Source organism: Catharus ustulatus, chromosome 5, assembly GCF_009819885.2.
Source record: "Catharus ustulatus isolate bCatUst1 chromosome 5, bCatUst1.pri.v2, whole genome shotgun sequence".
NCBI lineage: Eukaryota > Metazoa > Chordata > Aves > Passeriformes > Turdidae > Catharus > Catharus ustulatus.
The window spans coordinates 36392561-36406768 of record NC_046225.1 but is presented as its reverse complement, the minus strand read 5'-3'; the positions used below and the strand labels follow the sequence as shown (position 1 = coordinate 36406768).

The 14208-nt window shown below is 36.5% G+C and overlaps 1 protein-coding gene across 6 annotated transcripts in view; it reads right to left on the bottom strand.

Annotated features, from left to right (window-relative positions):
- Positions 1-1596: 1596 nt before the first annotated feature.
- Positions 1597-14208, bottom strand: part of CLCN3 (chloride voltage-gated channel 3) — a 71716-nt gene continuing 59104 nt past the window's right edge. For 3 of the 6 annotated variants that reach the window (XM_033059481.1, XM_033059480.1, XM_033059483.2), the window contains 4 exons: positions 12388-12574; positions 10710-11108; positions 8687-8903; positions 4776-6383 (listed from right to left, as the gene is read on the bottom strand). In XM_033059481.1, coding sequence (XP_032915372.1) covers positions 6278-6383; positions 8687-8903; positions 10710-11108; positions 12388-12574 — 909 coding nt within the window. In that variant the 3' untranslated portion in view covers positions 4776-6277. Of the gene's footprint in view, positions 4660-4775; positions 6384-8686; positions 8904-10709; positions 11109-12387; positions 12575-14208 lie in introns of those variants that run through there. The other 3 variants (XM_033059482.1, XM_033059485.2, XM_033059486.1) reach the window with 2 other exon arrangements.

Genomic DNA, 14208 nt, shown 5'->3' with positions numbered 1-14208 from the left:
CTCAGGCAAAGCATTCCCTTCTGTGGCAAAGCACTATCCCTGCTTTTACATTGCTGGAACTGGCTCAGGTGGGAAGAAACTAATGGGATGAAGGAAATACTAACTGACATTACAAGAGAAATTAGGAATTCCACTGTGGTTGCTACCTTCCTAATCAGAAGAAGCCATCTCTAGTTTTAAATACACCCAAATGTTTTTGTACAAAGTGTAAATTAATTGTTTTGGAGGCCCTTAGACTCCAGTTCTGTGTTCTTGTTGCTCTTGGGTGGTTTAATTGATTAAAGTAACAGTCCAGAAACAAGTAAGTTTGGAAGGTAACATTTGCTCTTACTCAACAGCCCTGTCACCATCCAGTGCCTTCACTTCCACTGTAGCAATTCACATCAGTACTAATGACAGCAATACTAATTACTACTGATATAGATTATAGGCCACTAGCATCATACTCAAATGTAAGTCATTCCTTACTCTTTTATGCAAAGGATTGTCAGTTATATGTTACTTTATGGTAGAAGGGAGCATTGGAGGTACAATGTAGGTTAAAGTGCTGCAAAAGTATTGTGAGTTTCAAATGCAAAAGGTAATCACATGCCACATCTACTGTGTGAATGTGACAACTTCACCCCTTTCACTCAGCATATTAATGTCCCAATTATTCAAGCACAAACATATTCACAGGCTTAGAGTTTTGTTTTATACATAAAAAACCTAGGTACTTCCCATCTTATTCATTCTCCTTTTTATGTTTCAAGTACAGGAGCCCTTTATATTAAGGCCCTGTAAGTCATGTAAGTACTAAAAAAGTAGAATCTTTGATCAGTTTCAGTTGGAGGGTACCTTAAAAATTCAGCTTTTTAACTGTTACTTAAATATGAACTTACATCTGTAAAAATGAGGACCTGAGACTGGGCATCCATATTCATGTATTAACCCCTGATGGAGAAGGAAATCTGTTACAGCAGCTGCAAAATGCCTCGTGCATGTATCATTAAACTGGGACAGACTTTTTAGCAGGGCCTGCTGCATTAGAACAAGGAGCAATGTCTTAACTAAAAAAGGCTAGATAGGGAAAGGACATTTTTCATTATGTGAGTGATGAAATATTGAAATGGGTTGCCCTTTGAGGGATGGGTATGTACCTCCCCTAAGTGTTCAATGGGATAGGGCTCTGAGTGACCTGATCTAGACAGGAGGTCATTTCTATGGTCCCTTTTGACCCAAGCCATTCTGTGATGTGTACATCATCAACAGATGGCTTTTAGACAATAAAAGGATCATCCACTTTTAACTATTTTAAATAAGAAAGATTTTGTTTTTAATTTTATAATTAAAACAAAATCTTAAGGTGGGGTATTTTTCCAAAATATGCATTTAAGGCAGATCACGTTGATGGAGTTGATTTGGCTACTGCTTTGCAGCCAAATGCTAGGCAGTGTAAATACTGCATCTCCTAAACTCCATTCTTTTCATCAAATATTCTTACTAGTTTGGTATGTAAAATTCTTGGCTGTTACTTTTCTCTGAGGGAAAATAAATGCAAAAATCAACACAAATCTAGTCTGTGAAAACAATGAGAAAACATGACAGAACAACAAATGGTCATACAGAAGTTTTTAATGCTTGATTAAATCATCACAGTAAGAATTTTTACTGTAATGATATGCAGTTCTACGACACTATTATAAATAAAAACAGTAAGATCAATATTAAATACAGCTCTAGGCAACATCACAGATTAACAAAGAATGCATTCTTCATGAACCAGTATCTGAATGATTTAAAAAATAAAAAAATGCCGACACTTTCCCCCTCCCATCAACCACCTTTTTTTTTTTTTAATTTTAAAATTAGTTACTTGAATAAGGCGCTGCAAGTTTCACGTTAGAAATTTTTTTTTTGCACAGCACAGGCACACATACTTCATTAACAGAACCTCTACTGTATGTTTACCAGAAGACATTTTAAATGTCAACAGGGAAAGCTCAGCAGGTTAAGAAGAGTAAACAGAGATGCACGATTTATGTGCACCACTCAGGATCCACTCAGAAATGAAACAGCAGGAGTGTGAACTGTACTTTAATTTAGACAGTGGTCTATAGAATTGGGTGCAAGTTAATACAGTACACACAACAGTGTTTTACAATAACATCAGACATGGCAGAGATTTCAAACTGATTTAAAGTGACTTTTGTATTTGTAGTGAGTTTGTATTCTTCCACTGTAGAAAAAAAAATCACACAACAGACATCAGTGTCACAACTTCCAGAGCTGCCTTCTGTAAATGGGCCAAATTCTGCTCTTTGTGAAGCTCCCTCTTCTTCAGGCTTATGTTAATGTAACAGCAAATTTTTAACTAGCACTGACTTCACATGGAAGAGTACAGCTGGTTGTTGCTATGCTGCCATTTTTACATCACCCAATTCCCTGTTTCATTTCCAAACCTGTTTCTAATACAGGCCTGAACACTGTGATTGCCCTGGTACATTTCACTTTTGACTGGTTCCAGTTGCTGCTAGAGCTGAGATGACAAAATGTAGATGGCAGGTTTTTTACTAAGAAAAATCAGTTAAAATCCAACAGTGCACTTACTTAAGCACAGCCAGTTTTGTGCAGCTCACCAAAAGTGCCAGAATTTCGGTTCATTGTCTTATTGTACTCAAGATAAAATCATACTGAGTACTTTGTGAATAAAGATGTTTGAGGTAACTGTGATGAATGCCTTAGAGATATTTATTACACTACACTTTAGTGTTTATATTCTTGCCATTTTTTGCAGTCTTGTGAGCATAACTGCTAAAGAAAGAAATTTTCTCCAACCTCATATTATAAAATATGATTTTTTGTCAGCCAGATTTCTTAATTTTTTTTCCTCCCTAATTTAGGCTTATAGCATATTGTCATTTTTCCTCTGCATGCAGTTCTGGTGGTGGTCTGATAAAATGAATAGGGAACAAAAACAACATAAAAGTTAGGGGTCTGTCAGTTCGCATCCAAGTATGTGTGTGTTGGTGCTGAATTTTAAACTCCTGCCAAAGTTTCAAGTACTGATTCCATTCTGCCCTGCTGCTCAGGTGTGATTACATACAATTTACACCTTTATATACTTGTGAGAAGAGTCAAAAGCAATCTAATAGTTGCTTTCTCCTATTACTTTTAAAACCCTGCAGGTTTGTTTTTTTAAAATAAAAACCCTACTATTACTGTTCCAAGTTATCTGCTAGTAAAGAAAAAAAGGGAAATCCAAGGTAACGGCAGTGAAAGTTACATTTGAAATGATCTTGTATGTATGTTAGATCATAAAGAAGCCATTTTCTTGAAACCCTTCATCTAGTTGTAAACATTTGCTAATCCTCTATTATTTGCAGAGGATTATGAATTATTCTATAAAATCACATTAAAAAGGTAATTAGTTATGTGAGATATTAACTGATTCATATTTAATAGATTTTTTTAATCCATACAAATAAAATAAAGGAATGTAAAACTTCAAGAAAAATAATATACATTTAGTGCAAATTATGAATTACATTTCTTCTACCATGTCAGCAGTGGAACGTCTTTTGTGGAGAAGAAAAAATAAAAATGACCGTTCTCAAATTTTACAAGGGGGAAAAAGATCTCCAGTGTTGAAGCATGCATTTTTTTTACCAGATACACATATACAGAATTGTTCCAGCTCTTAAACTAGTAGAATAGCAGTATTTTTCCTTATACTGCGCAACATTGGTATATATCAGAGTGTGTTCAATAATACAAAAATTGCATAAGACCAGGTCTCATTATTGATATTTTCTGCAGCAAAGTACTGGTTTCATCTGGTTTTAGTTTTCTCATATCATGACAGCACATGGGTTGAAAGAAGACTCACATGGTTCTTGCAAACTATTACCTGTTCAATCTGGTTTTGTTGCAGTGGATCTGCACTGCCCCAAGCATTTCGTGATGTACGAACTTACACATTTAATGGCACAAGAAAAACCTCCCTTCTTGTGATCACACCTCAGTAACTCACAGTACATCTCAATATGAGAAACAACTGCTTCAAAAGGGCACACCAATTTTACAGAGGCTTTGTTACGGCTCAGGAGAGAGAGAAATAAAGCTCTTCTGGAATGTAGAAAGGTGACGAGTAATAGTTAATACGTTTCATGAGTTAACACAACAGTTTTCAATGGTAAAAAGGGCGAGACCTTTCAGTCCCCACGAGATGGCTCAATTCAGAACAATCCCTCCAGAAACAGGGATTAGTAACACATCTCTTCAATGCTGAAGTACCAGGCTGGGCTGGAGAATGGCACCACTTTGCACGGCTCACCCACTGCACTATCATGGCAGACCTGATGTCTCAGGACGCATCCAGTGCAGGACAGCAGCTCTCCCTTCCCACATGCCCATCAGCCTTCCTCCTCGCCACATGCTCCCCCAGATTGACTCCTGATTGCCAGCAGCACTGTTACGTAAAAACCCAGCTCGTCTCTCACTTTAGAAGTTTTCCCCAGACTAAAGTGTTGTGCTATTCAACAAATGAACCTCCTCTTCTGTTTCCTCTCTCTCCTCAGCTATGGGTTTCAGTTGAACATTATGGAGGCGGGGTCTTGGTTTGCCGTCTGGGCCATATGACGGAGGATATCTTTTTTTGTTATAATGCCAAGGAGGCGCCTGAAAAGGATAAATGGAAGATTGATATTAATCCAAGCAGGACAATAATGAAGCAGAACACATCTGTAGCCAAGTCCTTTTTGTTGACAGGAATACAGCAAAAGTAAACAGCCTGATTTTCTTACTTAAACAGAAACATTTTATTTATCAAAATGTTGAGGAACCACCAGTTTGACAAAACACAGCAATGCTGAGACACCATATCAGATGGTCTCTGACAGCTGTAGTCCATTTTAATGAAATACAAGTCATACAGATAAAGCCCATTACAATTTTTATTTAACTTTTTGTTTCTACAAAAATCAAATTTTGATTAGCATATGCCAACAAAAAAGTAACAAAGAGGGACAAAGAAAAGAGAGGTATGAATAAGAAGTGATAGTGATCCCATTTCATACGGGAGGTGTGTTCCAACCTTGCCATCAGAAGTGATGCAGTGCTTGATGGCCCCAAATCAAGCAATTCAAACTCCCCTCCAGATCCAGAAGGATCCTTCCAGTCTGACACACTGGCTCAGATTCAATGTATTCATAGGAGCACACTGTACTGGCCATGAAACTTTTGTATAATAAATATCAGTTAATTAATTTTTGCAATTCATGGCTTTAGAAAAAAAAAATAATAATAAAATTTTCGTTTTCCAATTTAGATACTGTGCTCTTATGACAGGGTCTCTTAAAACTATAACTGCAAAACACGAAATAGAGTGAGACTGTCCAAAAGGATAATATCACAAGAGAAGCAAAGAGCAGAATGAATGAGCTGCTGCCCTTTTTATTCTGGTTAGTACATTTTAATTTGTCTTATTAAAGGACGCATGAAATACTTGTGAAATATTAGCATAAAATGAGAATATAATTAGCATGTTTTGCACATAAGCAGCTAAATACGGTGGGTATGTTTAGTAGACATGGAACTAGCAAACCATGTCCAAATTAAGACAAAGTGTACCACCTATCTAAGGGGTTAGTTCACAACATCATTGTTAAAACTGTGTCTAGATTCTGAAGTCAACAGTCAACACTAGCAAGTAAGCTAGTAGCAGGCTACTTGGCTGGTATCACTGCACATTTTGTAAAGGAGTAAAATGACTGCTGTAGGTAACAGCTGCAGAATCACAGACTTTACATAAAATCACAGGACTTTGCTTAAAAATAAGATTTTTTTAAAAATCATGTTGATAAAGGGGGATTACAGGGAAGATCTAATGATGCAATTAAAACATGGTTATCGTTGCTTCTCAAAAGATGTGATACTTTGCTATTTAACAGCTATTTAAAGCTGCCCAAATCAGAAAAGGAAATTGGCATATAAGAAAACCTTAATTTGCATTAGGCAGGGAAAAAGTATTCCTAGCTGCAAGCCTTCCCACCTGGGGAATTCAAGAGATCAACCATCTGGATCGATGTGATCTCAACAACACAAATATTAGAAAGTTTACTGTTTACTTTCCTTTAATGTTGTGACTAACAGTATGTTCACATTTACAGCTTCTACAAAAGGATTTTGCACATCTAAAATTTAATAAAAATTTAGAGCATAAGATTTTGTTGTTCAGCTGATGTTGTAAAAGCCCGGAACAGTTCACAAGTTTCATGCTTCCTGACTTCTAATGTGTCTAATTATGAGATCTGATATATCTAATCACCAAGGGTTCGACGTGCTGCTTTAGTTGCTCGAGATGCTCTAATATGTTCTTCTTTGTGATGATCCCCAAGACAATCCTGCAACAGATTATGTTATGCTAATAACTCTGTGTGAAATCAAATTTTAAAAAAAAAGTTCTAATCATAATGAAAAAGGATTAGAGCAAACTAAAAAAAAAAAAGAAAAAAAAAAAGAAAGAGAATGGTTGGAATGGTCACAGGAAAGCTAATGAGATAATTAAATGATAATTTATTTATTTGAAAGTCACTACTCTTTCCCAAATTTTGCGTTTTTCCTTTTTCTTTCCTTTTTCTCCCCAAATGCTGAATACTGACTCTTCAATCACCCCAAAGCAATATGTTTCTTGTATCAGATACACATCAGGGTAGCAAATTTCATCCCTTCACCCTAAATTCACATATTTTTGGGTTTTAAAGGCACTGGAATGAAAATCTACTTTGTTTAATAGTTATTTCTCCTCACACACATAGATGATTATTCATATCTTAAGCCACAGTATGTGAACAAAGTAATAAACTGTGTAGTCATAGCAAGTGAGGTTCAAAGCTGCCCTACAGAGCTGGGCTATCTGGTGTCCTTAGACAAATTCTTGTTCATGACAGGACAAATCAAGAGCAACTCCCTGGAATGGATATTCTGGTACAAATCTGGAGGAGTAAGGCTCAGTCTTCTCTCTGTCATCTGCACCAATTTCTGTACAATCCAATTTAGACTGGAATCAGTACATTGATGCAAGTCTTTAAACAGGTATATTCAGTTTGCAGGATATCTTCCAGCCAAATATAAAGTAGTCCTTGATGTCCACAAGGCTGTATGCCATGGCTAAACACCATCAGTACTAGTATTTATGATCTGCTCTTGTAATGGACAGTGTGCTCATGGAATGTCACAAATTTGTAAACTGAAGTAGGATAAAATAAATATTAAAGCCATCCATATTTCCTGCTACTTTATCATAAAACAGTTAAAAATTTTAAGTAGAGCTTGACATAGCTTTGCACAATCCAGCTTTCTTAGAGAAGATTTTAGTGTCAACCTCAATCTTTGAGCACTCAACCACAACAGAAACTACGACAAAAAATATTATTATTATTATTATTATAGTAAATATTTTTCAGTGAAGTTCTATCAATTCCAACGTCCCTCCCCAAAACAAGAATAATTGCATGCCCACACTAACTTCCAAGTGTCAGATCATTATGTCCTTTCCCTACCAGAGAAAGGCTTCTGGAAACACTACTTGCCATTCCATACAGAGGTGCATTGAAGAAAAAAAGAAAAACTAAAATAGGCAGGAGAACATTGACGTAAATTTGTTTTAAAATACATCTGAAAAAAACCCCAACTTGGAAACCAATTTTTAAACATTTGCCAATATAGCAGCAGTCCTTTTGCCCACAGAAAAACTAAGGAAGTCCCAGTCATTTCAGATTTCTTGTCCCAGGGACATTGATCAATCCTAAACATGTGAATGAGCAGACATTTCACTCCCCAGGTGCCTTAAAAGACATGCTAAAAGGCAAAGCAAGATACTATGGTAAGGAGCTTCAATGTTGCGTGTCAAGTATTTAATGCAAGAGATACAGGAAAGCAGAATGTTAAAGGAACAGCTGCACAGAAAAAATGCAAAAGAAAACAAGGAGCAGTTTAGATAAGAGGCAATTACAATGAACATTTAGTTTCCATGGCAGGGGCTGATTTATTTAGTAGACAATCACAGGACAAGTCCCAACAGTCTCACTTACAAACATTCTAAATCTTAAAATTACTTTCCTGTAATATTTTGAATTGTAGAAACAAAAGTTGCAGACTGAAGTTCCAGAACTAGCAGCAGTTTAGTTGTTAGTATTCCAAAAAACAAAAGTTTGGTGGTAATCGCCATCACTAGACTCCAGAAGGAGAGATCATTTTCTCCTTTACTCTTTATGAACACAGTATTTGTAGAGGTTCAGTAATTGCTGATAGATTTCATGTCAGAACATAGATAATAACTAGGAAATACAGGCCTTAGACTGTGCAGCGCACAAGACTAAATTTCTGCAAGACTAGTTGTGTCTCTTCCACATGCAAGTTATACAGGCCAAGCTTGCTGAATGGCAGATAATTTTTAACAGAACATCATAAAATGACTGAAATCATCTGTCTGCTTACTTGGAATACAAGGAAGGCGTAAGAATTTCAGAGAGGTGCTACAGCACAGCACATTCTTACCAAACAGCTGGGGTCCTCAGTTGCAATACCAAACTTACAGGTTCAAATACCATGATCCTAATGTATATCCTGGTTCACATACTCTGATCCTGGAAGTGAAAATTACCGTGTCTAACAAAATGCACAGCCTTGCTGCCACTTTACTCACCCATTGTGTGTTACAAGGCACTGCCTCAGACCCAGCTTCCGGAAAATATCCACCACTATTTCCATTGGTGTGTGGTCTGTCACGGTGAAAGGGCTCATATCAAGTATGCTTCTGAGCTTCAAAGGTCGAGGGCTTTCTGCTGGAAGCGATGGGGTATGCTGGGCAAAACACACCCTGGAACTGCCAACAATCCCCTCCTGCTTCTTTCTAGCACTTTCTTTAAGAAAGACAGGGAAAGGGGAAAAACAGCAGAGCAAGAAGAATTTACATTCTTGGAGTAAGAAGTTAGTGCAGACAGACAGCTCAATAAACACTAACAAGCTCTTGCATATGTTTCCAAAGCCACTGCTTTATACCCAGGAAGTGGTTGTGCAGAAATCCAAAGCCATTTACCATTCAGCTTTAGTCATTATTTAGCTAAGTTTCTCACTCCAATAAGTAGCTTTTATTTACTATAAAGAGATGGAAAGGTTAAAAAAATAATATACTCAGCTCCTGAAGAAACTACCAGGCTAAAGCCAGTCTCAATTGACCTAAACTTCCCTCAGTATAACTTCAGGCCATTCCCTCAGATCTTGTCAGCAGGCACCACAGAAAAGAGATCAGTGCCTGCTCCTCCTCTTCCCATCATGAGGAAGTAACTGCAGTGAGGTCTCCCCTCAGTCTCCTCTTCTCCAGGCTGAACAGACCAAGTGACCTCAGATGCGTCTCCCATGGTTTCCCCTCAAGGCCCTTCACCATCTTTGTGGCCCTCCTTTGGATGACCTCTAATGGCTTCATAACCCTCTGATCTAGCACCCAAAACTGCCCCCAGCACTCGAGGTGAGGATGCCCCATTGCAGAACACAGTGGGACAATCCCCTCACTTGCCCAGCTGTGATGCTGTGCCTGATGCACCCCAGGACAAGGTTGGCCCTCCTGACTGCCAGGGCACTGACTCTTAAAACAGACACAACCCAATACTAAGCAACTTTCACTGTATAATCTTAGCAGCTGAAATGAGTCTTATCTGTAAAAGCATATTCTGAGAAGAATGTTCTGCTATTCCCCCATTTACTCAAGTAAATGCAAACTTAAACCAGCATGGTGTCAGTAATAATTTCCAAGTTTTGTACATTCATATACATCCTACGTAATGTAATACCATGGTATACACAATATAGTAATAAGACCACAGGCAAAAGTCTGACTGAAGTAAACAGTGTTATGTTCATAAAACATGTTTTAAAAAAGTTTTTGGAGACTTCTGTCCCTTTCTCAAGTGTCTTTGTTTAAGAGATATGTATTAAAAAAAGTAGTTTAAGATGCAATTTCCATCACTTATTTCATGCACTAAATGTTACAGCATTGTAACATTTTCTTACATAAGTGTGTTTCTTCCTTTGGTTATGATAGTAGCCTCAAAATCCACAGAATTTTTCTTGCCAGTGTGCAAAGCATTGTCACAAGTATCACACAAGCACTAATACTCACCCAGAAAGAGATATCCCAAACAGGACTTATGTGCCCAGGGACAAATTTCCCATTACACAAACAGATTGAAAAATGTAAACCTAAAATAATTAATATTGCATTTATCTCTCCATAATGCAACCTTGGTTGTTATAACAAGAATAAATAACACACTGTCAGAAAGAAATAACATATACATTTTAAAATTACTTGGATAGTAATTCTCACAGAAAACTGCTGGTCAAAAATGAGAATTACTCAATTTTGAAAAAGTATGTTAGTACAGCATTACTCAAGGAAATGAGATACTATCAAAAGCTTCAAAAAATTAAAAAATACCAGATTAGATAATGTTTTGACCTACTTGAATATGACAACTTTTGTTTTTGCAACAGAGACAAATAGATGAGGATTTTCTTCATTTCAGAGCCTGCTACTGAAGATGTATTATCATATATTTAAATCAACCTGGAGTCTAGAAACATACTGAGTAAATTCTATTTTAAATATAAAATAATATAAAACAATTTAAATTGGCGTACATAAAAATGCAATACTGAAAGTTAATTACCTATTGCAATAGTTAAATCTCTTCTTAGAGCAAAACCCACTAGTCTCTGCGATTCTTTTGACATAATAACAGGAAAACCATTATAGCTGGTTTCATTGATCAAGTTTTCTATATCTTCGACAGTCATATTGTCCTGCGTCAGAACTGCTAAAGGTGGGTCGCTTCTCCGAGGTCTCATCACATCAGCAGCCAGTGTTGTGTGAGTGAATTCTTCCTTTGCATCCAGAAAAGGATACCCATTCAGTCGGATGTGTGCTTCATAGATGCCTTCCCTACCAAAGGCATCTCCTACCCACTTACTGGTCATGACTGCGGCCATTAGGGGCACAATATATTCCAGCCCTCCTGTTAGCTCAAAGACAATAACTACCAGGGACACAGTCATCCTTGTCACACCACCTGCAAGGAAAATGACAGCCAGTAACTTGAGTATCAGGTAACAGTGATTTTAGAATTTTCTGCCTTCCTGTTGACACCTACAAACATAACTTTGACATGAAGTCATCTGACAAACATGCTTCTGCATAATACCAACACAAGCAGAGAAAATTAACACAAAACTTCTAGAAGTGAAAAAAATAGAGTTTTAGGGAAAATTCACAGAAAGGGAGGTAATAAAGGGAATTTGAAATTATGTGCAGTTATTTAATGTAAACCAAGAATAAAACTGTGTATATCTCCATACCACATCATGGTTAAAAGTACTGTGAAAAGCAAGGACATCCAGCAAGGTAAGAATTTGAAGAAAGAACAGAAATAATGCAAAAAAGTCTTGGTAGCATATTAACAGCTATGTTGTCCAAAGGAGTAGGAATTTAATGCTGTTGCTTAATCATTAAAGCTAAACAGAATCATGAGCTGATGAAAGAAATCTCTTTCTTGTACAACAGAAGACAGGGATTATATATTTTATTACTATTTAAAATAATTTTTCTCTGCCAAGGTTTCTGATGCTGTATCTTCATTCAATAAAATAATCTAAACTGTTTTTCAATGCATTCAAGAGGAATTAAATTTGCATGAATAAAAACCAGAACCACCTCTCCAAAACCTAAATTTATATCACTAGTTTGATTGCCCAAACACATTTTTCCTTAAAGAAAAGGTCTACTTCTTGCAGAATCTGTCCTAACAGCTTTTAAGTTTAATTTCTAAGCCCATCAAGTTATAAACAGGGACAAGTTTACATGCCCAACTTAAGCCTCTTTCCATGAAGCTGATTTTCAACAATTAGACTTGCTTAAAGTACGTTACACACTTCTAAAACTTTTGTTTGGATTTTGAATTTCAAGAATAATTTTTGCAATTCATGTAGATGTGGCAGCTGATCACACCACTTCCTTGTAATAATTTTAATTGTACTTGACACTGTTAATGCTCTACTTCACACATTTCAAGGAAATGGTTTTTCTGACCAATGTATTAATGACATCTCTTCATACCAAAAAGAGAAAGTAAACACTACTAAAATTTTCCTATTTCTTATCAATTTAGATTCCACATTACTCCTCAGATCCCAAGGATTTGCGGGTCTTGTGTAGAGATGTCAATGTATTCTGGAGGGAAGACCCTATAAACAGGTGTTCCAAAACTGCACAAGTTTATATCTCCTTTCCTTTTTAAATAATTACTTTGATATATGAAGAGATCAGATACTTATTTCCTATATTTTATTTACCTAAGCATGCAGCAGCACCAACCATAGCATAAAGACCAGGTGTAATACAGTCAGCTCCAACTTCACACCACTCCTTGAAAATGAACCAGTCATGATGGTAGTAAGCCAGCTGCTCCACTGCAATTCCTACAATCCTTCCTGCTATTGCTCCAATTGCCATACTAGGTATGAACAACCCAGATGGAACCTGCAACAAAAACGGGACTGTTGTCATGCTGCTGGGAACATACCTGACACATCACTTAACAAGTGATTTTCTGTATTTTTTTACTGAAACTACTTCCTGACACTGCTATAAATTAACTAAACAAGTGATTTTCAAAAGAGGCTTTGTACTATTATTGCTATTTCTTAGAGAAATTGGTGTATATAGAATGCTAAACAAACTAACAGAGAAAAAGGCAAGCTAATCCCCACTGCAAAAAGTAGGTAATGCAACAGGTTAAAGAAAAAAGAAGTTCCTACTGTCATTTTAGCTATTTTAAATGTTTTTCTGCTACTAACTAAAGCCTTGTCCCATAACCATGGATTAGTAAAATATTATTGCAAACTTGCCTTTATCAGTAGTTTCATATTATGAAACTGTTGTGTATCTTTTCTTCTCCTTATGAAGCTAATCTTTCCATGAAACATACTGGTACCTAAATGTCTCATTAAACTGTAAATGTCTGCTGCTTCTCCTCACAGCAGTTGTTAACATCAAAATATTTTATACTGTGACTGAGGTACAGACATGACTACAAAAAAGGAGTAGAATTTTTACTTTGTCTAAATGCACCTCATCCCATCTTGTTGAAATAACATAATTAAACATTGCATTCCTGTTGTAACAAGACACATCAAGTAATTTTTCTTGTACTGTATAGTTGTGAAATTTAAGTACTGTGGAATTCCAAACTATAGATTTTTGCTATGGTATTCAATAGCTGGTGCATAAATGTATTTCAGAATTGTTATTGCTGCTAGTATTATTATATTTTGTCTGTATTTATGGTTGCAAAGAAGATTTCTAACCAACAAACCATGGAAAAACAAACTTTATGGTAAACAGTCAGCAGCGTGGGTTTTGAGAAAAGGTTTAATAATCCTTAATTCCTATGCTGAATGACCTAATATTTCAATGTTTATAGAGGTAATATTCAGTGCTACCATTTTAGTCTAATATTCAAATTGTGCATTTATACCAGTGCTGTTATTTCCCACAATTAATTATGCATCTAATCCCTTCCTAACTGTGAAAATCAAAATATTTTCCTGAGTGAAATTCTTTCTTGGTGAACAGTACAACAGTACCCTGAAAAAATCCCGTATTTCCAATATAAAAGTAACTTAACAAACTGCCTCAGATCCTACTGTGATAGCAGTATGCCACAGAAATTCAGTCTCTACACGGAAATTGCATCCAAATTGTTTCTGGTCCTTTGGTAATATAACTTTGTATGCACTAGCTCCTTCTCTTCTTTCCATCATATGTGGGTAATGGTTACAAGCCTAACTGTAATTATCATTTTACACATTCACTTGTTCACATAAGCCTGTGAATCACAAATCACAAAGGGGAGAGGAATCTTCACAGAGAAGTAGCAAGGGAAAACAGCTAAGTCTTTCCTCTTCTCAGCTTTCTTCTCTGAGGCTTGCTTTTGAGCAAGCTCAAATTACACTCCAGAGGGAAAGATTTGTTCTGTGACACATATGTCATCTTTAGAAGAAGCAAGGATTAGGATGTGTACAACTTTCCACTTCTTTGGTAGTGCAGCTGTGTACCAGTCATGTTCTGAGGCAAAACTGTAACTCCTTCCCACCTGTTGATCAGCATTAAGA